Raw genomic sequence first — 25,097 nt, 5'->3', positions numbered from 1 at the left:
ACAAAAATTATTTAAGAAAGCTATACTAATATCAACGTTTATGTTGACAAAATGTAAAAGGAAAACATGTACGAGCATAGCGGTTTCGACTTCGCCTCATCAGAATCCGAACCTAATTTATTGACAGGACTTAGCTATGGCGGGATTGACGCTAGCTCCAAAAAACAAAAACATTATTTGTGTTTCTGAGCAAACCCTTAGTCCTGCGTGATACCCGGCAAGAAAAGGAGCTCAGATTTAGCTGATGAGAATTTTTTGGATCTAGCGTGCGCTAAATAGTTATCCTGATTGGTCACAGAGTCTAACGAAAGGCCCGGCAATTCGTATTCATTAAAAAGCAAGCTGATTTTTTTTAAATTGAATTGAACTTACAATAGGAACATCCTTTACTTCAAAATTTCAGCCGTTCTTCTCTTATCGTCCTTAGATATGTAGGCCCATTTGGAATCAGTAGGAATACCGAGAAATTGATTGGTCTGATCACCTGGTTGACACACATTCTTTAATAATTTAATCTAACTATTTTAGTTTTTGTCTCGTTTTTAAGATCGGATAAGTTTGACTGTTTCAATTGTGCATCCCATTTGGGTCGACTATTTTGGTAGAGGCTCGGCAAAGTCGAAAAAATAACGAATAACTTTTGTGGTTTCGGTTAATGGGGATTTTCTCATTTAAAATTTTCAAAAAAATGTGTCATGGCATTATGCACGTTCCCAGAATGCTTCGCATTGAGCCATTTTGTTTTTACGTGTTGAACATTTTTTTAAATGAAGCCGAAAATGCAAGCTTTTTGAATCCTAAATCTGTTTACTTTTATGTTTTTGCCTTTCTCAATAGAAAGGTATTGCAATTGCTCTGAAAACCGACTTTTTAACGGAGGCCCGGAGGGCCGAGTGACATATACCATTCGATTCAGTTCGTCGAGTTCGGCAAATGTCTGTGTGTGTATGTATGTATGTATGTGTGTGTGTGTATGTGACCAAAAATTTCACTCATTTTTCTCAGAGATGGCTGAACCGATTTTGACAAACTTAGTCTCAAATGAAAGATGCAACGTTCCCATAGGCTGCTATTGAATTTCTAATGGATCCGACTTCCGGTTCCGGAATTACAGGGTGATGAGTACGATCACGCAGAAAATGTCGATTTTAAGAAATTCTGCAATGAATGTATAATGGTGAAAATTTTTCCAAAATGTGACCACAGCTGCTTCGATTTGTAGTACTAGGTCATTAACAGCCATTCAAAGTCTCTTTGGTCACATTGGCCACCATCATCGGTTCCGGAAGCCCCGGCGGAAGTATCTAAATTCAGAATAACAGTCACATCGGTTTCTCGGAGATGGCTAGACCGATTCGGCTAAACTTGGTCTCAAATGAAAGGTATTGCGTCCCCGTAAATGGCTATTTAATTTCATCCCGATCCGACTTTCGGTTCCCGAGTTACAGGTTGTGGCGTATGATCACATAGCAAATTGTGATTCAAACCGATACTCCGATGAAAGCAAAAAAGGTAAAAATTTCGCTAAAATGTCTCTCAAACAACTTAAATTTGCTGTTCTAGGTCACCGACGGCCAACCAAACTTTCGTTGACTACATTGACCACCATAGATGGTTCCGGAAGTGCCCGGGAAAAGCGGCCATCTTTCAAAATTTACGAACTCACATCAGTTTCCCGGAAATGGTTTGGCCGATTTTCACAAACTTAGTCCCAAATGATAGCTATAATATCCCCACAGATGTCTATAAAATTTCGTACGGACCGCTTATATGGGTCCGGAAATATAGACTAAATCGTCCGGTCACATATGAAATTCCCATATAAGTCTGAACTCTAATTTTTTTTCAAAGGGGGGACCCCATGAAATTTCCGAAATCGAATTCGTATTTTTGATGCCAAACATCTTTAAAATGCATGAAACGTCGAGATTTTATGTTATCTCGAAATTTTTTTTTATCAAAATCGACTTTTTGGGACTTTGCCGATTTTGCACCTTTTTTCAGTTCAATATTACCATGGCTGTTTTTTTCTTTTTCAAAATTTTAGAACTCGAATAATGATTTATTTTCCTGAATATAGTTGTCATGTGATGTATAATAATAAAATGTAATATATGCATTTAAAAGTTTTTAATGAATATAAACAACGCACACATTCTCGTGATTCATGATTGAGAAAGGCACAATTGCACCGCTAGGTGGATTAAAATAGGTTTTTTTTTTTCATTGGCCCGCAAAAAATCCAAATCATGCTTACTTTTTGGTCATTTGAATGAGAACATCCCCTTAATCGATACACTGAAATAAGGACACACACGCCAAGACATAATGACATAAGAATCGGAAAACTGATGATAAAAATCGTAGCTAATTAATTCTCTTCTCAGAAAAAGAGTGTATGAATAAACGAACGGAATAACCCGATTAAAATTTTGCACACATGCTTTGTCCTAGACCGTTGGTACTGAAAGTGAAAGACATTTTTTTTGGGTTTTGCGGCGCACATTCAGTACAAAAATCATTTTTCAAAACCGCCTTTCTTAGCTGAAGGTCGCAATATCAAAAGCGATGAGTTCACCCACGGAAAATCACAAACTGACAAAATAAACAAATGTGAACGCGACAATGAACCAACAGAATCACGATCGGTCATATAACCATGAGTGATGATAGCATGTGCAAAACAAAACGTATGTGAGCAGTGTGGAAACTACTTTTTCCACACAAAGAATCAACGCTTCGGAAAGCTCCCAAAGGGCTCAACCCATATTTCCAGACCTAACTCCGGGCACATTCGCGTTTCTCACGCAACCATGTTAATTCTTAGGGAATACCCACTAGGTACCCAATTACATCTAAAATTATTCCAAACATTACATCTCACTAGCATAATGTTGTCACGCCAATTGCCAGGTACAATTTTTTCCTACCGCGTCATCGATCCGGGACCGGTAAAACAAACTCTCATCTACCTCTAGGTGTGCAAATTCTCAAATCGTTGACAAGCAAGAGCTAATAGAGATCGTGAGACGCGCCGCCGCCGCCGCCGCTGCCAAAATCAGTCAAAAAGAGCGAGAGAATGTATTGCCGCGAGATCTGTCTGCAGGCTCACTCAGTCAGCCGGTCAGCTGGTCAAATTAGTCTGAATCTCAACTTAATCTCAAACGGTACGACGAGCGTGAGTCGGTCGAATGATGCGAGCAAGAGTGTGATTGTTGAAAGTTATCCCTCGCCGGGGATCGAAATCAAACCGCGTGTGTTTCCGAAAGGAGGAGAGTACTGGCGCTGAGATAGCCTGCGCGGGGCTGCTCGGTGCTATATTTATCACTGATAAGAGCTAGTTTAATCACAAAAGCGAAAAAGAAGCTGTCACTGTGTTTTTTCGGAAGTGGCTCGAAACTTATTCATATTCATTACTGCGGACTCGATCAATTGTATCCGGTCTGCCTGCCCAGTAGTTGTAGCAGTAAATGAGAGCACAGTTAGTGTGACCAGTAGGCGGTGACGGTGGACTTTGCCAACAAAGGGCGCCAACTTGTCGCTGGCTGAACACAGCTGGATGTGACAAGGATGAGAGGGATATGGTACCGTCTTGGCCTACTATTATGAGGGGTAATCTATCGGTGAATGATGTGAGAAGTGGATTGAAGTTTATCCCAAAATCGTGTGGTTTTTCAGACGTGATTCATTCACCCTGAGCAGTGTGACGGTTAACACTCAACAAGTGAATATTTTTGCTGTATACAGCGGGTGAAGGAAAAAAACAGGTGCTAATTGCTCAGGCAAAATGTGCAAAATCTGCGAAGAGCTACACAAGGATTGCAAAGGGGTGCGTGTTCAGCGGTTTAGTATAATCATTCTAGTTCATTATTACTAAATTAATATTTCTGCTGAATGTTTTTCGGCTGCTGTGAGTACTGCGTTTTGCGCTTTTCGATGTTATATTTAGAATTTGGCCTGTGACGAAAGAGCAGGAGATAAATGAAATACTAGGAAATTTTTCGTTGCGCTGACCTTTTTTTGCGAAAATGCGATGATCAGAACATGCGGCACGCACCGGCAGTGTTCGGATAGTAGATAGATTGCAGGAAGCACAACTTGTTTCCGAAGCTGTTTACAATTCATTTATAGCGGTAGGAAGCAAACTAAAAAAGGAACGGCGATGAAATGATCAACTCCAAAAATCAACTTGATCAGAAGTTAACACCTACTTAAAAGCGAACAAAATTGCAAAAATTTGTGGATAGCTGTTAGATTTTTCCTGCATTACGATAGATTATTTTTGAATGTGCTTCCAACTCGACTCCCGTTTGCTTTAGCAAATGACTTTCGTTCAAAAAAATCGATCGCGGTGCGGAATTATGTTTAGCAGTTTATATTCAAAGCAAAAGCATTGTTCACTTTCTGTATTTCTGTATGTCATTCATTCCAATCGAACACAAAACCTGTCAATATCAATCAAATCTCAAAAAAAAAACAGGAAAACAACATTACATTACATCTAGTGAATTAGTTCGCCAAATCAAAAGAGTCTTGATATTTTCTCGTGAACTATTTCAAAAAATTCAGAATATTGTTCAGGTATCCTGCCTCGTGAATTGGATCCTCATTGATAAAATATTGGTGATGACTCAACATTCAAGCACGTGAAATATTTCACAAATCCATGGATTAAGTTGCGCACTTTCATGAAATAGTTTATGTAGTATGTAATTTTATCCTTGATACTCATATTTTCACGTGAATAATTTTAAAAAAATTTGAACATTATTCATGGATCCATTTTTGCTTCTCGAACTGATTCTTAATTTACTATATATTATGTAAACCCTTCTTTAAGGTATCCTAAATAAAATTCCATTTTATTGAAAACATTTTCTACATATACATAGGTGATCCGCATTTGTGCGGTTTGTAAATAAACAAGGAAATGCAGAAAACATTTAGTTATACTGAATCATTGGCCGTCTTTATCCTAAATAAACAATATCTGCTCTCATTATTATCACTTTCAGTCGTGTGAGAACACATTCATATTTTATTACTGTTCGCTGGCAATGAGTCAGTCCAACATTATGCAATATTATGTTTATTTATCTTATTCTGATCCTATGATCGCGTGTTGTTTTTTCTACCATGCACCTAGAGCGCGTCACTTCGGCGGATAACTATTTGTTGGTTTTTGCGTTCTTAAGCCCAGCTGCATTTGCTCGTTTTACGGTCTATGCCGATTAATCTATCCGATATTAGCCTACAGCCAGATGCGGTAAAATCAGATGATCAAGTGTAAGCAAATTTTTTTATCATTTGGGAAATTAAAATTTAATATTTTCCTTTGATAAGTAAGCTCTGTTTCACGTTCGATTTTTCTCTGAAATGGTCAGATTGCGTCTAGACACCTATGATAACAAACGACTGATAGCCGTCAGTGTAATCCTTGTCGAGAACCAACGCTTCATCTAGAGTTACTGGTTCTCGATAACGTTCTGAATGTTGCCGTCATAACTCACGTTCAAAAAGGTAGCGGGTACTCAGAGGCCCGGCGGGTTATAATTCTTAAGTTTTAATGAACTTGTAATTAGCAATAGAAATGATCCGTGTGTTTCCAGTCTCTCACTGATAAAACGACAAAAACAGGCTTTTGATTTCACTGGGAACTTCTTGCAGTCACAATTTTAGCTTGCCTTTTTGAGGGTTAAGCAGTACAAATCTGCATACACTTAATATAGGAAATTGTCCAAAATTTGCACGATGTAACAAAGAAGCCGTGTTAGATGTAACTTTCTGCTCTGACAGTATTACGCATGCATTTGCCAACAACCGTAATCTGATCATACACACATCATTTTTGATCATTCAAACGTCTCGCTAGATCTCATCACACATCGTAATCTCGAAGTTACGACTTGGGACCTCTACGAAGAGAGCTTGCTGACTTGGTTTAATCGGTGCTTTCCAACGTTTGAATCTTGATTAAGATGAGATCGTAGATAAAACAAACTGAGTGCACGCTGCTCTGAAAACCTAGCAAAATCGTCTTAGGGCACCAGCGGCTGCTCGTTCAGCGGGCCATCAGCGTGACTTTCGGAGGGTTAAACAAAGTTCATACTTGTAATTGGGAAATAATAATAAAATTCATTCGTCTCGTTTCTTAGGACACAACGAGCTTTAGACCGATCAGTCTAATCTGCAATGCAACATGCCTATCAGCCGGATAAGTCTACTACCTGCCAAATGTTGTGTACAGCATTGAAAAAACTTTTTCGCAGAAGTTCAGGCGTCTTTTTTTGCATTGTAGGTGCTTTTGACAATGGGTCTTTTGAATTCATTTTGAAACCAGCGCGAGGTAATGTAGCACCATAATATATCATTAACTGATTACGCGCAATACTTAGCAACCGACATCGGACTTTTATTTCTCCATACATAGATGAACCTATGTATAGGGAGCTAAAATTCAAGGATATGCTATCCTATCCCGGTGTGGTAAAGAGCTAAAGGCTTTATCAGTAGGGTTCATTATTCCTTCGGGAGTGAAGAGTCCAGGTTGTTTACTCTTTGCATTGTCATTGTATTGTGTTGTCATTTTCCATTTCTCTACCAAAAAGTTGAAAATGACCGGCCATATGAAGCTATCCACTGTGTGATTAGGATGATATGGGTGGAAGTAACCATCTCTTCGAATTTGTTTTATGACCTCATATGCTCTATCTACAAATAGAGCTATAGTGCGTAATTACTTACTCGATATTTTGAACAAACTTATAATTTGAAAACTGTTACGCATGTATGTCAAGGGTGTACGGCCTCGGGCTCCAGCTGACCCCACGCGCTGGATAAATAAAAAATCATCGAAAATGGAATACTTTGCAAGGAGCCAATACAGTATTATTTGTTTTCACGTGAGGCCAGATTCGGCCTTCTGTTGGCGAAGTGAAATGTTCATTGAGAAACAAAACGTGACTAGAAGTGATTTTTTTCCAGTTTCTTCACATCAGGAACATTGTACTGCTCTCGATAATGTTCAGAATAACATTGTTGTAAATTCGGTTGTTTTAAAAATAGAGAACGATTCTTGTGAAATACAATCGATTAAGGACATTCAAAAGTTTAATTTTATTAACATATTTTAACTTAATTTTCTAAGATTCTCACTCCAAATATCACCGCATACAGGGCGCCAACACTTATTGGCTGTGGATGTGTGGCCTACTTATTTCTCATTAATCCGGTTAGAACCCGTGGCACAAAATGGCGATCAGATAGATGAACCTTGTCAACGAGGATATAGTTAGGAAAAGCAGACTCATGTAAGGTTACCCGATGTAAGATTGATCTGACATAGGTCTTTATTCCGTTAGCTGTGACTGATGTTAAATACAATTGTTTACAGTCTTCACTGGCTGAAGATTCGCGCGAACTCAACTCGTCTCGGTGACCACGCGGTCGATTTCAACTTCATGTGTAGGTACTTACACGCGGTATGCCTTCGAAAAAGGGTCGTTGCTAGTAATGTCATTTATTTGTTTTAGATAGACCATCCAGAAGGGCGTATATCGGTCACAGTCGAATATCTTTGCGTCAGCGTTTTTCTTTCTTTGACACGGAAGAATGCCTGAATGAGATATAATTTCAAACCGAGGAATTAATTTGATTTCACAATCTGTTTTGATCTTAGCTATGGAAAGGCATTTTTGAACGGGCCTAGAAAACAGGCACAGAAATGAAAGACTCGGAATTAAAAATGAAAGAAGCCGATGTTCAAAGCGAGTGAGCTGGATTGGATAAGCCGGTTAAACCTATTGTTGCATGTGGCTTCAGAAAAGTCTAATGTCTAATTTTATTTTACGTGAATTATCGCTTGGTTACCCTGGTTTGATGGGTCACAGGTCAGGCCCGCTGGTTTCATTAGTCACTCGTCCGGAAGCATTTTTAGTGGTCGGATGAATCGTGGCACCTCGCCCAGTACACTTAGATTCGGTTGCGAAGTCAGTTGAAACAGAAGGTCAATTTTCGCAACGCAATGTAATATCAAGGCTTTGTTTGAATTATCGCTTTGTGGAAGTATATTTTTAATTTCCTGTTTTGTAAGCAATCCGTTTAAATATATTTTGCGCAAAGTAAATTTAACCCGACATATTTTTTTTGTGGTTACTTGATCGGTATCCATTCGCACTGAGTTCCTAACACCGACGCCAGAGAGGTGGCTGCACCATCTGTAACCAAAAGATTGGCCCATTAACAGCAAGGATCGAGACCAACGGCTGACGTGGGCAGAGATTCTTCCGTAATTCACTGGGGCGAGAAGCTGTCACGTTTACCACTCAAACACCGGTACTCAGTGGTCCAAACAGCGTTCCATTAAACTTGATGTATCTAAATCTATTTGCACCTCCAGTTTCCTTAAGGTTCAACTAGGAACACCTCAATAAGCGGCCATCTTAAAAAAACGAAAAAACAGTTATTACGGTTGGAATAATCTTCATGAAAATGAATCACTGTATTCGGGACATTGGTAGAGTATTGATTTTCATGACCATTTTTCCAACCGTAAAAACTTTTTTTTCGTTTTTCAAGATAGCCGCTTATTGAGGCGTTCTCAGTCGAATCTTTTTTCATACAGCAATATTTGTATTTTTATTTGTCTTATTTACACAAACAGGCATTTCAAAACCCCAATGATGTCTTAATTCTAAACTTATTACTAACAGTCAAATAGTTACAAAAAGTATTAATTATAACAATGAACTCAAAAAAACAATGATACAACAGATAATGAAGGAATTAGTCGAAGTTGAAGGATCTGGAAAATCGAAGACGCAGAGTTTGGCGAGACATATTATAGTCTAAGACAGAAGCGACCCGGTTGAAGATCTTTTGTAGGCCAGTAATGGCTCCATGCATACTATAGTTAGTGCGCCGAAATGGTAATCGGAGCATAAGGTTGTTACGCGTTGTTCGAGGTGCGACATTTATGTTAAGCTGTTTCAAAATGGCTAGGCGGCAATCCAGATGACATCGGAAAGCATCAGCAACGAACAAAGCCCTTGACGTATTCCTTCGAACAAGCAGGCGTTCCAAATAAATCAGCTGGCACCGGCTTTCGTAACTGGGTAGACGAACAGAAGCTCTCCACGGCGTCGTTGCACGGACTCAATTCTGTCAACTCCGTTATTATAGTTTGGGCTCCAAACATCACAGAAATCCTACAGATTTGTCTGCGGCAGAGAGCAGAACAGCGATTTAAGACAATAAATATCCGTAAAATTGGCTATCCTGAAGATACAAACCAGCAGTCGGGATGCTTTGCTAACGGTATAGGAGCCGTGCTGTTTGAACCTGAGTTGCGAATCTAATATCACACTTAAATCCTTCACGTGACTACCGCGTTTAATTTCTGTATCCAGTAGACAAATCGGGTCTTTTTTCGTGAGAATGAGATCACCGAGCACTTCTTCGGATTTACACTCTTGTTGGAGTAATCTGCAATCTTCAGTAGAGCGGATGAGTCGAAACATCTTGAGATCATCTGCGAAAGACAGGCGTGGAATTTTCAGAACTAGATGAACGTCGTTGAAGTAAAACAGAAACATCAACCGTCCCAAGTGACTTCCCTGAGGTACTCCTGACGATGAAATAAATGTGGATGCCCGACAATCTCCAATGACAATCACAATTCCTCGATCTGTAGGATAGGATCGAAACAGCTGCAGCAAACTACCGTTGATGCCATATCGCTCCATTTTAGCGATTGTTATATCATAGTTCACTTTGTCAAAAGCGGCAGACAGGTCTGTGTAAATAACATCGGCTTGAGCGCGACGTTCCATACTTTCTGCGATGTTAGGCACGCCCAGACGTGAAGCCATGTTGATCGTCACTTAGGTACTGCTTGCAGTGAGCCTGAAGAGGTTCCATAATCACCAACTCGAACAACTTCGAGACAACACTCAACGAAGTAATTCCGCGGTAGTTGTTGACATCTCGCTTATTTCCCTTTTTATGGACTGGGAACATGTTCGCAGACTTCCTGCAAGATCGAAAATACCACTGATCATCTATTACCAGTTATGTGAACAAGCGGAGCCACTAAAACGTCGATGTGCCTTTTCAGAAGTACTGAAGGGAAACCTTCGGGTCCCGGATTGAAGGACGATTTAAGCCGAGAACAAGCTCTGGTAATCATCATTTCGTTGACATCGAGAGCACTCGGAGTTTGGCTCACGGCCGGAACTGGACTAACGGCGAGTTCAATTTGATCAAAAGTTAACGTCTCATCTGTAAACATATTCGCGAATTTTTCCGAAAACAATCTGCTCATATCTGCGGCCGTTGAAAGTCATAGACGACGGCAATCTAGATTCCTTGCGCTGTTCATTCACATATTTCCAGAAACGCTTAGGGTGTGACTTGAGATCGCGCTGAATGTTTGGCTGATATCGAAAGAAACTATTTTGACTGGCTCTATTATAAGCATGGTTGAGACTGGCGTAATAGTTTCTAAGTGGGATTGTGCGATACTTGGTAAACCTCCGCAGAGCAGTTCTCTTAATAGACTTTAGCCGTCGAATCGTGCTCGATTGCCTAGGAGGGCCGTTTTTTTGGTTATGAACTTTCTTTGGACGTGCCTGCCAATTGCATAATTCAAAACGTTGGAAAATGTTTGAACTGCGCTATCAACATCTTCTGGGTCCTGGATATTCAGCCAATCGAAGGTGGAGAAAAAGTTAGCGAAACTGCAATGATCAGCTTTATGGAAGTCGTAGGAAACGAGGACCGTAGAAACATCGAAATCGTGCGCCAGGGTGCGATCTATCGTGGCGATTAATGGAGGATGATGTACAACTAGTTTCACTAGAGGAGAGGGAGCCATCACTACAGATGTGTGTGTGTTAACCTTCTAAATCCCACTGGCCGGCAGCGGCATTATGAAAAAAAAGTTTTGTGCATAAGTTCTGGTTACCCCATGCAAACAACTTGATGTCGGGATTTAACAGGTGTTAGCTCTGCCGATTTTCCAATGACCCATTTCAGAGTGACAAAGACGCAGCGGTTCCGAGGTCATTTTTCCGTCGGCAGGCCCCGTTCAATTATAATACGAGTATCAAATTTATACCAGTATTGTAATCAAACTTGCGATTGCTTGCCACGAATAAGTGCGCATGAAACTGACGCGTATTTAGTATATCTAAAATTTTAATTTATGTTGACGCATCAATCCGTATACTTATCTAGTATTGGCCAAACAATACAGTTCCTCTAATTACTACCAGGGCTCCCGCGAACCTGACGAACTGTCGATTGACTAATCTCTTTCGTGGCAATTCTTCCCGAAACCCGCGGACACTGGCAACTTTTACATCACTGAAACTTCCCAGATTCACTGACTCGCCGATGCACCCGATCAACATTTCAACGCTAGTAGCATCCACTTTAAGAGAAACCGAAAACCGTTCGAAAATCTAACATTCAAAATCTTTACCGATTCTAAAAAAACCTTAACGGGAGCGAAAATTTCACGCGTCCGACGCACTACGCTTGCTTTGATTGAATCATTAGAGGGAGTCATCACTACAATGTAGAAGAAACCTGATCGCTGACAAAACAAAGACCAAGATGACGGTTATTCTCCTTGGCAATAGAATTAGAATAGATTTGCACAGGCCCGTGCGCACGGGGAGGGGGGGGGGGTTGGTGGTTCAAACCCCCCCCCCCCCCATGATCGCTTTGAATTACTTTTAAAAATTTATTATCTTCCTGTCCATGAAAATAAAATACTGCAAACCGTTTGGACACATAAAATGTCATTTTAGTTCGGTCACTTTAGAAACAAGTCAATGAAGAAACCAACGACAAAACTTTGCGAGGGTGGCTGGAAAGGGATGTATGTCAAGTTGGACGGCTTCTCTGAAGGATCGGTTAACGTATCGACAAGCTTCGATACACGAAAAACACGAAGTTGGAGAAAATCGGGATATCGTTGTCTAGAAAATGTTTACCGCCGATGATTATTCCGTTAGAGTGGCAGCGAAATGGATCGCGAAAATTGGCATCGGTATAGGGTGAAATACTGCCGCCAAGAAGTTATCAGCTCCAGCTAGCAGATAAATAGGGACGAATAGCACAAAGAAGGATAAGAAACCCGGCGAAGGTGATTGTAAACAGATGTAAATCCTTATGGTCGACACCCCCAGGCCGGTTCATGTTTCAACAGGGTACGATATTTGCAGCAGACCTGAGTAGGTGAGATATATCTCGAAGGTTTGACAGCAAGTAAGGAAAAGTAGCTATGGATAAAAACATAACGATTCACACAAAACAAAATAAGCAAGAACACATTCCTTACTAAAGCAGTACTTAACGGTTGTCCCGGATGGATGAGGATTACGAGATACAAGAGGTTTAAGTTTAGTCCAACTACTACAAACCAATCCGAATCCACCACGAGCCAGCAGGCAACGCACAGTGGTCGGAAATGCCAAAAACGTCACTAGAGGCTAAATTATTGAATATATTCATAGGGTATCTTTGGAGGAATTGTTCGTAAGTATATTCCCCAAAACCTGATAAAAATTAAATTGAGGCATGGCTTACTATGATTGAAATAGAAAAATTAACTTTTTTTTACTGACGAGGTAGAAAGTTGGTGTCTTCGACCAAGTTTTAGGAATGCTCATAATGAAGAATTTTGTTGAACAACTTGAGCTTGTAGGACTTAATGTTATCGATTTTTAAAGCGTTTTTCTAAGGCAAACCCCTTAAATTTAGCTATTTAATATAGCTTTTTTCACTGTGACTTTTCGTGCAAACGATGTTCCAGACAAATGTTGAGGTATTAACACAACATAATATTGTTGAAGACTGCATGTAAAAATTAAATTATTGTTGAAGACTGCATGTAAAAATATTGTTGAACAATGCATATAAAAATTTTACCTGAAATCGGCGGCGCCGCGCACACCTCTTGTAAAAATACTCATTCGTTTTAGAGTTATTGAAGAGTTTTATTTTTTTTTTTGCACCAACTTCAACTGCGTATAAGAGAGAAAGGTGCAAACCAAAGTGGACGAGCAGGCACTATTTTCAATGTCCGGACTACGCATAATAAAGGTAAGAAGGTTTTAAGCTCATTTTGTAATGTTTTTACTTGGATATTTTCACTTACAGTTTTCAACAATATTATGTGGTTTTAATGCCTCCATATTTGTCTAGAGCACGGTTTGCACAAAAAGTCACAGTGTAAAAAGTTATATTAAAAAAACTAAATTTGAGGGTGTTGCCATAGAAAACGCTTTACAAATCGATAACATTAAATCCTACAAATTCAACTAGTTCAACAAAATTCTTTACTACGAGCATTTCTAAAACTTTGTCGAAGACATAAAAGTCAGCATAAAAAGTTCATTTTTTTAATTTGATCGCAGTAAGCCATGCCTTACGAACGATTCGTCCAAAGATACCCTGTGAATATATTCGATGGTTTGGCCTCTAGTGAATTAAGTTCGCGTTTTTGGGGTTTCCGACCACTATGCAGCGGTGTCTTTTGATGACTTCTTCTCGATAACAAACATTCACCCAATTTGTTGAGCAGAGTCGTTTGGTTCACAAGACTAGGTCCAGGCCTCTATTCTATTCTATTCTAACCCTTACACAGCCAGTATTGAAAAGCATCCTGGAAAACACTGCAGTTATTCTTTAGTGTTTTTCTTGTCAACATTAATATTTGAAGCATATTATAATATGTCGCAAATATTAAAACGGCCAGGCCTACTGTGCAGAGTTGTGTTTGAAGATGTTTCAATATTATACGGCAATTGAATTATTCACTTAGTGAACAATTCAACCAACGAATCGTTTTGAAACTTGAATGAGGAAGAAACGAGGACAACCGTACCGACCGTTTCAGATTATAGGGGGTTAGGATAAACCGTTGGGAGTGACTTGGCTAAGAAGGTTAATGTCACTTCTTTGGTCCTTTGGGATGGGACAGAGGTATTTACACCTTGCCCTGGCTAAAGAGCCTAGGTTAAAGCGCCTTTACTCGCTCATCACAAGACTAGGTCCAGGCCTCTGAAAAAATCTTCAAAGTTTGAGGGTTTATGTACGTTTCTTTTAAAATAAACTTCAAAGTTTGAGGGTTTATGTACGTTTCTTTTAAAATAAACGTTAAAAAATCAAACCCCTCCCCTTGAGAATTTTCTGCGCGCGGGCCTGGATTTGCAGTAGCGTTGCTGAGCTGTAACTGTCAAGAAGCCACACCGCCCAGAACCGGGACGGCTGCTGGTCGCTGGCTGGATGGGCTCGACTGTGATAGGGGACTAAGGGCTTCCTCACGACTGGTGGAAAATATGCGTCCCGGTGACCGAAGAGACGAGATTTCGTGGGATGTATGCAATGCAGCTGGACTAGGTACCTCTCGTAAACAGCTGGGTGGGTTGCTGGGAAGCAACTAAGCGGGCAACATTTCAGCGCTTAAACTTTTCGAAATGGATATATACTTGGCGTGGTTGTAAGTTTCTCCACTCCCGTATGCAGGACCGGGACGACTGGTGAACGCTGGCTGCAGTAGCTGGACTGTGAGGGGGGGGGATCAAGGCTTCCATAATACAAGCGGCTGTGCATCCCGGTATCCTATTAGCGAAATCTATCCGGCTTTGATTGGGCGAAATTAAATTCCCGAACGAGTACTCCAGTTGGCCAAGTAGACGATTTGAGTGCAGCGTCCTTTAGTTCGCTCGGAAACTCAACTCGGAACGATTTTCTGCTAGAACATTTTCCCAGAATAAGCTTGTCGCGATAAGGCATGCTGAGTTACTAAATGGTGTACGCACTAGTGCTCTAATATGCATTTGGTCGGTTTAGAATCATCGGTAAAATATCTCAGGTTAAATTTAGCTAAAATTGATGTAGATGGCGCTGTATGACGTTCCATGAAATTCCCCGGATTGCGGTTATAAAGACCTGGACTAACCACAGCAAAATTTCAGCTGTCACCATCTGCCATCATAAAATATTCATATTGTTGCCGACAATTTTTTTTTGAAGTTTTTGATAGAATGTACCGTAAAATGTCTTTACAACTCTTACAGCTCTTTGCGAGTGGCTTCATTAAGATTTATTTTTGAAGAATTGATTTTTTCTAGAGCTTTTCTACAAAAAAATAAAACTGATCTTGATCAGTGGATATTTATCTAGATACCTTGTTATTGAAATAATACTCAACTTTACCTTTCGAACATTCTCAAAGGCATACACTGTTTATAGCCGCTCCTAACATGGAGGACAGACGCTTTTTAGTTTTCCCACCGGGGTTGGTTACTCTATCTCTACAAAAGTTGCTTATACCCTTACTGGTACCGTTGGGAGCTATGGATAGAAGTTCTACACCAGAAGTGAATGACGATAAATTTGTGGAATATAACTTTCAGACTCATATCTGGGTGTGGATTTCGAAGCAGCGTACGATTCAGTGAAACGAAACAAACTGTGGTGGGTAATGCTTGAGCATAGCTGACCGATCAAACTAATTAAGCTGATTTGTATGACGCTGGATAGGTCAAAATAGTCGGCGAAGCGACATCCGATTCCTGTGTGACGTTAGGTGAATTGAATCAAAGCGATGCATTCTCTAATTTGTTGTTCGACATACCGCTCGACGGTGCCATAGGAAAATCTGGTATGTGAAGAAACATAAGGAGCATCATGAGCTCTCACCTGATTATCGGCTTACCGACGACAACATTGAAGTCGATCGCAGAGCAGCGGAAGAGGCATCTGTTTCTCTTAAAAGGGTGACTGCGAATAAGCTACGCATTCGGCGATCGTACGAGCATTCGATCCATGATTGAGGGCTTGGCACTCTGAAATGCAGGGTTATGATTCAAAAAACTCACATAGTTCCACACCTGTGATGATGGCTTGCATCTACTCTACTTATCGTGGAGTATCGCAGTATGGAAACAAATGTTGTAGAAAGTTTTCACAATTGTGATAACTTATATTACAGATACTGCAAATGTTACTAATAATTGAGTTCCAGGCTGTTAGATTTTTGTGATGCGAAAATCGAATATATAATTATTAATTTTTGCTGGTTATTACTGCTCTCTGCTATATTTCTCCTTAGTGGAGAAAATTTTTGGAAAACTATGGTTCCTCCATTAAGGTGAAAATCGTTTAAAACCATCCTTGCGCGTGAAGAGCAAAAAACCTATAACTAAATTAGTTATGGAATTTGCATTTCGACTTCGTCTCATTAGAATCCGACATTAACTTAGTGACAGGACTAAGCTATTGCCGGGTTGATGCTAGCTCAAAAAAACGAAAACACTATTTGTGTTTCTGAGCAAACCCCTAGTCATGTGTGCGAAACACAAATAGCGTTTTCGTTTTTGGGAGCTATCGTCAATTTGGCTCACTAAGTTAGTATCGGATTCTGGTGAGACGAAGTCGAAATGCAAATTCCATAACTAATTTGGTTATTACTGATAAGATAACATTACTGCATCTTAAGGGCTACCAAGTCTATTTCTTTACCATTCCTTTGTCATTTTCTTAATTTGTTTTGGCCCGATCTATGTCTTACTTCAATACGCACGATGTAGCTTATCTAACTCTTTGCAAAGATGCACATGTTTCTACGCTGACCTGTCTAGAAAATCCTGCCATAACGGTACCTGATAAGCATTCAGGAGTAACCCTGCAATCCATTGCACTAACACTAGAACTTCACTTTTGAATTTTACCACTAACATAACCCTAACACAATTTGTACAGCAAATTATGTAACATTGATCTTAAAGGCTAACGAACGGTACTCATCAGATCGCCACGTACAACCGCACTGCGAAAGTTCTTTCACTAATTTTACCCCCTTCCCTCTTCCCACAAAAATCGCAGACATGGAACCGCTTCCAGGACGGACGTCGCGTGGTCGACTTCATACTTGCCTTCAACGGTCAGGACCCGTGCGAATTGGCAGCCCGAAAGCGAGCCATCTTCCAGCAGAACCTGATCCACGAGGGACTCGAGATTGAGCTGGAAAGTTCCCAGCGGATTCATTTCGTCAAAATCCACGTCCCACAGGAGGTCGTCTCGCGGTACTGCGAAATCATGAAGATGCACATGCCGATCGTCAAACTGAAGGAACAGGAGAACATCCTGCCGAAGGATTTCAGTTTGAGCGATACGCTGGCGAGACTGTTTCGGCGTCCGCTGTTCAAGTTCGTCATAATCGATCGGGACAAGTTCCGAAAAAAAGAGTACCGCCTACAGCACGAGTACTGCCGGGAGAAGTCGTACCTGTTCGATGACAGTCAGGCGGACTTTTTCACACCGACCATTCGGATATCGGTGGCTCATTTCATTTTGCAGCGGACGTATTTTAGCGATAGCGAAGAGGAAAAGTTTGACATTGGACTGCGGAAGCTGCTGAACGATGGCGTTTATTTGGACGCGTATCCATTGCATGATGGTAGTCCGGATCTGCCGGAATTGGAATGCCAACGAACACTGCTGCTAGAGGAGTGGGCTTCCGTCGTACGGTGGATCAAGCATCAACCGCTGGATCACATCAAGGAGTACTTCGGGGTGAAGGTTGCCATGTACTTCGCGTGGTTGGGTTTCTACACGCACATGCTGATTTCAGCTTCAGTCGTAGGGTTGATATGCTTTTTCTACGGGCTACTAACGTTCCGAAGCAATCGAATTAGTCAGGAGATATGCAACGATAGCGGAACGGTTATGTGTCCCCAGTGCGATGCTAAGTGCGACTATTGGTATCTGAATTCGACCTGTACGACCTCGCAGTTGGCGCATATTTTCGATAACAACTTAACCATCGTCTTTGCGGTGTTTATGTCGATTTGGGGTGAGTAGTTTGAATCTATAAACTTTCAAATTATTATAATATAATATCATTTACAGCCACGCTCTATCTGGAAATGTGGAAACGGTACTCTTCCGCCATCCAGCACAGTTGGGGCGTCACGGATTACTGTTCGCTAGCGGAACCACCCCGACCTCAATATCTTGCCAGACTGAAAGACAGCAAGAAAACGATTTTTAACATTGTCACCGGTACGCAAGAACCATCGCCACCTTTCTGGACGAAACGCTTACCTAGCTTCATATACAGCTATTCGGTGATATTTCTTTTTGTAAGTTATCCCCTAAAACCATCGAGATTCGTATTGACCGTTTTCATTCTCAGATTGTCCTCGCAATCGGTGCCGTATTCGGCATCGTCATCTACCGCATGTCACTGATGACTTCGCGTAACATCTACGGCAGTCCGGATGCCGTCAGTACCAAGCTGCTGCTACTCCCAGCGACAGCAGCAGTCATCAATCTGCTCGTTTCGACGGTTCTGAATTACGTGTACGACTACGTTGCGGTTTACATGACCGATATCGAGTACCGACGGACGCAGAGCGAGTACAACGAAAGCCTTACGCTGAAGATCTATCTGTTTCAGTTCATCAATTACTACACATCGATATTCTACATTGCCTTTATGAAGGGAAAGTTTACTGGCTATCCGGCCAAGTACAACCGGATACTGACTTTTCGGCAGGAGGAATGCAGTCCTGGTGGGTGTCTGATGGAACTTTGCATCCAGCTGGCGATCATCATGGTCGGCAAACAGTTGATTTCATTGGTGCTGGAGATTCTGTTGCCGTTTCTGTGGCAGAAATTCCGCGAGTTTAGAAGCGTGCTTGGGATTGAATCGGAGGATTCGGAAAACGGGGAGAAGCTGATCTGTTGTAATCAGTGGACTAAAGATTTCACCCTGATCAGCTGGCATGATCGGAGTTTGTTTGAGGAGTATCTGAAAATGAGTAAGTTGGTGGCATTGTTCGTGACGGTGAAATGGGTGATCATATTCTTTTTTTCAGTCATTCAATACGGATTCATTACCATCTTTGTGGTAGCTTTCCCGCTGGCTCCATTGTTTGCTCTGCTGAATAACGTGTTCGAGACGAGATTGGATGCGAAAAAGTTCCTCCTGTACTATAAACGATCCGTCCCGCAACGGGTTAGGGATATCGGCATCTGGTACAATGTGATGCATGTGTTGGGGAAAATTGCGGTTATTTCGAGCGTAAGTATTCTATCATTCTATTTTCATCTTTTAGGTTATCTAAGGACAAAATTAGGTTGAACTATTTTATGCATGTGAGACACGAAACCCAACTTCAGAAATTTGAGGAATTTACTTTTCCACTTCATGCTAAGACAACCACAAAATAGTTTTATCTCCAATTCGCCTAAAAGCGTCATTCTGTAAGATACGGTTGTAAACCTGAAAATTTATACAAAATTGAAAAAAATATCTTGGTATTTACTTTGAATTTTGAATTGAGTCCCCAATCTCGATCAACTTCACCTTCTCGAACCAAGGTAAGGCGCACAATGATAGGAAGATACTTCTGATCCCAACAACTCTAAGTATCTCTGATCTCTTCAGGATCTGGGAATCCTTTACCAAAGATCATTGAGCTCTTTCAGTTTCTAACGAGAGTTGGGCAGTAGGGTGGGGCATTGTTATATGGAAAAACGTAATCATAACCACATCAACAGAGCACAGCACTTTTTGGTTCCATTTGGGATCCCAAACAACTGTGCAAAATTTGGGGTCGATTGGTTTTGACCCGGCGGAGCGCATTGCGTTTGAAATTTGTATGGAAATTAGTATGGACAAATCTACTTTTTTGCATTTTCAATTTTACAGACTACAATTCTTCCTGCAGTAAGCCTGTCAAATTTATATATGGAAATTTGAACTGAAATATTGTCGAGTTGAAATGTTCAGATGAATTATTTTAAAACATTTACACAATCCGCCCCGTGCAGCAGCACTGTCCGAATTGCAATCACTGTCAATGCTCCTTTGCCCAATCCGAACTGCATCTACGGTAGTCCGCGCTCACCTTCCGGGAATTTCGTCGACCTGTTAAGGATGATCCTTTCCAGGAGTTTTCCGAGTCAATCCAGCAGACATATGGGTCTGTACGAGGCCGGATCGCCCGATAGCTTCCCTGGCTTCGACAGCAACACCAGCTTCTGGACCTTCCACATTTCGGGTAAGTTTCCTTCATTGAGACACTTCTGCAGCACCATCCTGAACATGTCCGGATATGCCGGGATCGCAGCTTTCAGCACCATGTTTGGTATTCCGCTTTCTTTGATTTCAGGCGCTTCGATGCTTCTGCGAGCTCGTCGTTAGTCACTTGCCGATCGTACGTGTTTGCTCATTCTTCTTCGCCGTACGGTGTTGGTGGCCAGATAGTTGGATCGTGCTTCGCGAAAAGACTCGACAATTATCTTCAGCTTGCTCGGGCACATTTCGACTGGCATCGTCGAGCGCTTCATTTTCGTCATGACGACTCGGTATGCGTCACCCCAGGCATTGGCGTCTACTTCTCGACACAACTCCTTGTGGCAATCTGCCTTGCTAAGCTTGGTCACCCGTTTTAAAGCGGCCCTAGCTTCCCGAAACGCTGCCTTGCGCTCTTCTCTATCTGGCTCCGAGTCTGCCTTCTGGCTCTGAGACAAGCAGCGCGTAGCGTACTAAGCGTCTCATTTCACCAGTAAGCTGGACGCCGTCTATTCTGGTGTCACAAGCCGTCATAATCCTTGTTAGATCAGCCGCTTTGACGTTCTTGATCCCGACGTCAAACCGAAGCGTCTGAACGAAGAGGCATTTGTTAAAGGCTTTCGTCTTCCACTTTCACTCGCAAGTCATCCTCCGTGTTGCAACAGGGTTCCGTTGACCGAAACGATGGCGAATCACCTGATGATCGCTATGCGTATACGTTTCGCATACTCTCCAATCCATGTTCGCCGTCAATGCAGGACTACAGATTGTGACGTCGATGATTGACTCCCTCCCGTCTCTCCGAAATGTGCTAACCGAACCATCATTAAACAATCGTACGTCTAACCAAAAACAAATTAAATACGCCAAGGTCCCATACAAAAGGGTTTTCACTTTTTGGTTCACGGAACAAACAAATTACACTATTCGATTCCTCTGTATTGCCTTGACAGATGAGACGTGTTGAAGTACATTGAAATTGGCAACGCTCCCTGATCAAAGTATGCCTATGCTTTTAAAACTTTAGTTTGTTTACAAAGTCAAAATAAAATTATCTTCTGCATTGTTTCCACTAGATCTGAAGTTGAATGTTAATACCCAGCTGGAATTATATTAGGACCGCCGAAGATCCTAATTTACTAAAGTAAAGAAATTATTTTTCTTCTAACATTAACCTTTCAGCAGTCGCACTAGTGCACTGAGCGCACTAGGCTGCCCAGAAAAGTAATGAATTTTTGAAAACTCATTTGGCTCATCTCTGAGTCGATTCCTAGTCCCACCAGGAGTACTTGCTCCAAATTTGATCGGACATGTCTAGCTACCAGACCAACGTGCCTGAAGTTTGTATGAGATTTTTCGACAATTTACATGGAGAAAACCCACTAGCTCGCATTTTCGCCGCTAGGTGTCACTTTATACATCGTATTTTCACTGTAAGTGAAAATAAGAAAGATAATTTAATTGTCTACAACTTTGTCGAAGACTGGCTTAGTTAAAAGAAGTTATTAAACTTTTAACCAAGTGATGTCTGAGTTTGCATGGGGCTTAGCAGTGCATTGTTGTGTATCAGTACTCGACTCCCACCAACTATATATTTTTATGTAGCCGATCCACATCTGAGCCATACTACGAAATCGTCTGGAAAAACCCCTGCCATCTTGAGGAGGACCACCCGGCGTCCCAGTACATGATTTCCCTGATGAAGGCCACCCGAGTTTGTAATCCATCCGTTGATCTCACGATGCCTGAAACTGAAATAATTTTCTCTCCCTGCCATCTTTGTCTACCCTCCCTCCCCTGACTTTTATACCCAGAAGTAACACCCCTAACCCCCCCAATATCTTCACGAAGCATTTAGCTCTTCTTGTCTCTTCTAGTTTTAACTATTATATTATATAATCTCGTTGAAAATGCCCAACTCTACTACCAACAAAAATAACTATAATTACGAATCTTTACAAAATTCAATCATGCCCTCTAGTTATTCCTACTTTTAAGATAGTCGTAAAAAATTGTCCCCCTTAGTTAAACATTATTTGCTCCAATAATCTCACTGATAAAAATGTCAAACCATATTGCCACAAAAACTAAATGACCCCCCTAATCTTAAGAAAATAATATTATCCCCTTGTGTAGATATATAAGATAGCTATAAAATCGCATTAGTTTCGTTTTAAAAAAATCAATATGTAATCCCCTAGTTTTAAGCAATTTAAAATGTAAAACAAAACAAAATTGGCACCTTTAAGCTAACGCAACGTGCCTTATCAAATAAACGATTCGAATAAAAAAAACTATATATTTTTGTGAAATACTCGTTAGGTTTAGCTCAATAGTATGTTCAGAAGAATTATAGTAAGTAACACGAGTCATGTTTTGGTTAGAAGATTTTAGGACCACCTGTGACCGCATAGAATATCGAGATGTTCAGAAGAATTAATGCAAAATGCCTGTTCTACAACTTTGTGGAAGACACCTAATCTCTATCTCTTTCCGTTGAAACGTTAGTGTTGGCGCCCTCTGCGCGGTAAAATGTGGAACTAAAATTTTCTAACCAAAACATGACTCGTATTATTTACTATAATTCTTCTGACCTAAACCTAACGATTATTTCACACAAATGTTTAGTTCGTGTGAATCGAGTACGCAAAACTGACTCAGACATCACTTCGTTAAAAGTTTAATAACTTCTTTTAACAAAGCCGGATTTACTGGCAGTCTTCCACAAAGTTGTAGGCAATTAAATTATATTTCTTATTTTCACTTACAGTGATAATACAATGCATACAGCGCCACCTAGCGGTGAAAATGCGAGTTAGTGGGTTTTATTCATGTAAATTGTCGAAAATCCCATACAAACCCCAGGCACGTTTGTCCGGTAGCTAGACTTGTCCGATTTGCTTCAAATTTGACGTAAATACTCCTGATGGGACAGGGAATTCCCGAGCAGAGTCTGATATCAAATTGAGAACTAAACTTGTTGTTGTGATGTAGTAGGGAATGATCGCTCAGGTTGTTATCATTTTGGTCGTTTTAACGGTTAAAAAATCAAAATCGAAAGCAGAAAAATTGCACTATGACATCAAACAGAAAACTATTCATGCTATCAGTGAAAGCAAATCGAAAACTCATTGAGATGGTGAAAGATTTCATTGATAACAAAATAAGTAATCAATTTGATATTTGTCAAAGAAATAGAAACAGACATTTTTTTTTATAAAAATATAAGCACATCAAAATGAGATCAAAATATGATATCATATCTGAGAAAGTTTAACCTGATATCAAAATAAGATTTCAATTTGATGCTTGATATCAAAATATGTTGTCTATTTGCTGTAATTTTGATGTTGGACTTTGCTCGGGAATCGACTCAGGTGTGGGCCGATAGAGGTAATTTTTTTCTTGTCACTCTAGAGTGCACGCTGCTCTGAAAATATAGCGAAATCGTCTTAGGGCACTATCGGCTACTCGTTCAGTGGGCCATAAACGCGACTGAACAATTACAATTTTTTTTTCGAGTTCTCAAAGCCCCCTCCCCCCCTCTCATATTGTGACAAATGTCAAAGTAAGCGCAGATGCCAAATTTCACATCATTTGGACAATTCTAGACTCCCGCCCACATCGTTAGAAATTTTTGAAATTGGTACTGTGGGAAAATGTGGAGGAAAAATATATTAAATGCTGTAACTTTTGTAGTAGCAATCAGAAAATTACAATTACCTCTTTTTAAAGGAAATAACCTTAGTATTGGAATGGATATATTCCTGTTTCTATAAAAATACGGGAAAGTTGGGTACCTGGTCATTTTGACCCCAAAATTCCCTATTTTTTAAATGTTTCTGCTTCGTGGTGCAAACCATACATATTTTGCAGTTTTTCTAATGTGAAAAAATTTCAGAACTCGAACGGAACCTTTTGGACCTTTGTCCGAATACGAGAAGTTGGGGTTATAGGACCTTTTGTCATTTATATTAAATTTTATCATTTTCTCGCGCATATATCTATTATTCTTCACTCAATTTTAATAAATTGTACCTTGTTGAACGTCCATCATTTGAATGTGAATTTACGTGAAATACTGTTGTCGCCAATAAAGAGTTCGTAGTTCCGTGTATTCCGATCAAAGGTCGAGTACACGACTGCTGCTAGACGAAATATTGTTTCTCTCGTTAATCCGTTGACGAACCGGTGCCAATAACCGCGTTTTTCAGTGAGAACTCTTTGCCCAAAACGGAGTGGGAAACCGTCCACGATTGTTCGCGCCAGGTATTCGTTTCGTCTGACCTTTAATCTCAGTGTAGAAAAACAAGCCAGTCAAAACGTTGCACACTGCCACCGGAGAAATTTCTCATTTTGATTTGATTGTTTCGGATATAGTGGACGCGTAGCTCTTTCAATCAGTGGGCACACTAATCAGGTAGAGTACAACGATACACCTAACGCACTGGGCCGCGCTGGTAGGCATTCGTGTCATTTCCACTGTATTCAGGATGGTCATACTGAAATTGTCGTGAATATCATGACATGCCGTGGGAGTTAAAATCTTCTCGAACCAGTTGAGGTGCGATGTATATGGAAAGAGTATCAATAAATCTTTGCCTATGATTCGGATTTAACAAGCGACAACTTCAATACCTGGTACCGAGAAAAGGCTAATCCGATTGAAATAATAGCACGTTTTGATCCCCAAAACGCTTCTCAATATTGTTTTCGGCCATAGCGAATAATGCTAAAATTGAGGAAGATCTACGTCGGAAGTAAACCTAGAAAAATAATATGACTGAAATATAGAGACACTTGAAGTTTGTGGACCATGTGGACTTTCCGAGACCAGGAGCTAATGTCTTATTTGTACAATGCGTTCTTCAGTTCATGCCCCGGGTTACAAAAAGGCGAATAAGTAGACGAGCCCCGTTCAAAAGAACAAATTTCGGAAGAACAAATCCGGCGAAAGGCTCGAAATGAGGCTGATGAAAAATAAATTCTCTAATACTCC

At 40.6% G+C, this 25,097-nt stretch overlaps 1 protein-coding gene across 9 annotated transcripts in view; it reads left to right on the top strand.

Annotated features, from left to right (window-relative positions):
- The window catches only part of LOC131682146 (anoctamin-1-like), a 58,759-nt gene that overhangs the window by 30,050 nt on the left and 3,612 nt on the right, over window positions 1–25,097 (top strand). For 7 of the 9 annotated variants that reach the window (XM_058963430.1, XM_058963407.1, XM_058963422.1 and 4 more), the window contains 4 exons: window positions 16,900–17,869; window positions 17,926–18,158; window positions 18,212–18,839; window positions 18,897–19,102. In XM_058963430.1, the coding sequence (XP_058819413.1) occupies window positions 16,900–17,869; window positions 17,926–18,158; window positions 18,212–18,839; window positions 18,897–19,102 (2,037 nt within the window). Of the gene's footprint in view, window positions 1–3,129; window positions 3,830–16,899; window positions 17,870–17,925; window positions 18,159–18,211; window positions 18,840–18,896; window positions 19,103–25,097 lie in introns of those variants that run through there. The other 2 variants (XM_058963469.1, XM_058963459.1) reach the window with 2 other exon arrangements.

The sequence above is a fragment of the Topomyia yanbarensis genome, chromosome 1, assembly GCF_030247195.1.
Source record: "Topomyia yanbarensis strain Yona2022 chromosome 1, ASM3024719v1, whole genome shotgun sequence".
Taxonomy (NCBI): Eukaryota; Metazoa; Arthropoda; class Insecta; order Diptera; family Culicidae; genus Topomyia; species Topomyia yanbarensis.
This window is presented reverse-complemented; position numbering and strand designations above follow the sequence as displayed.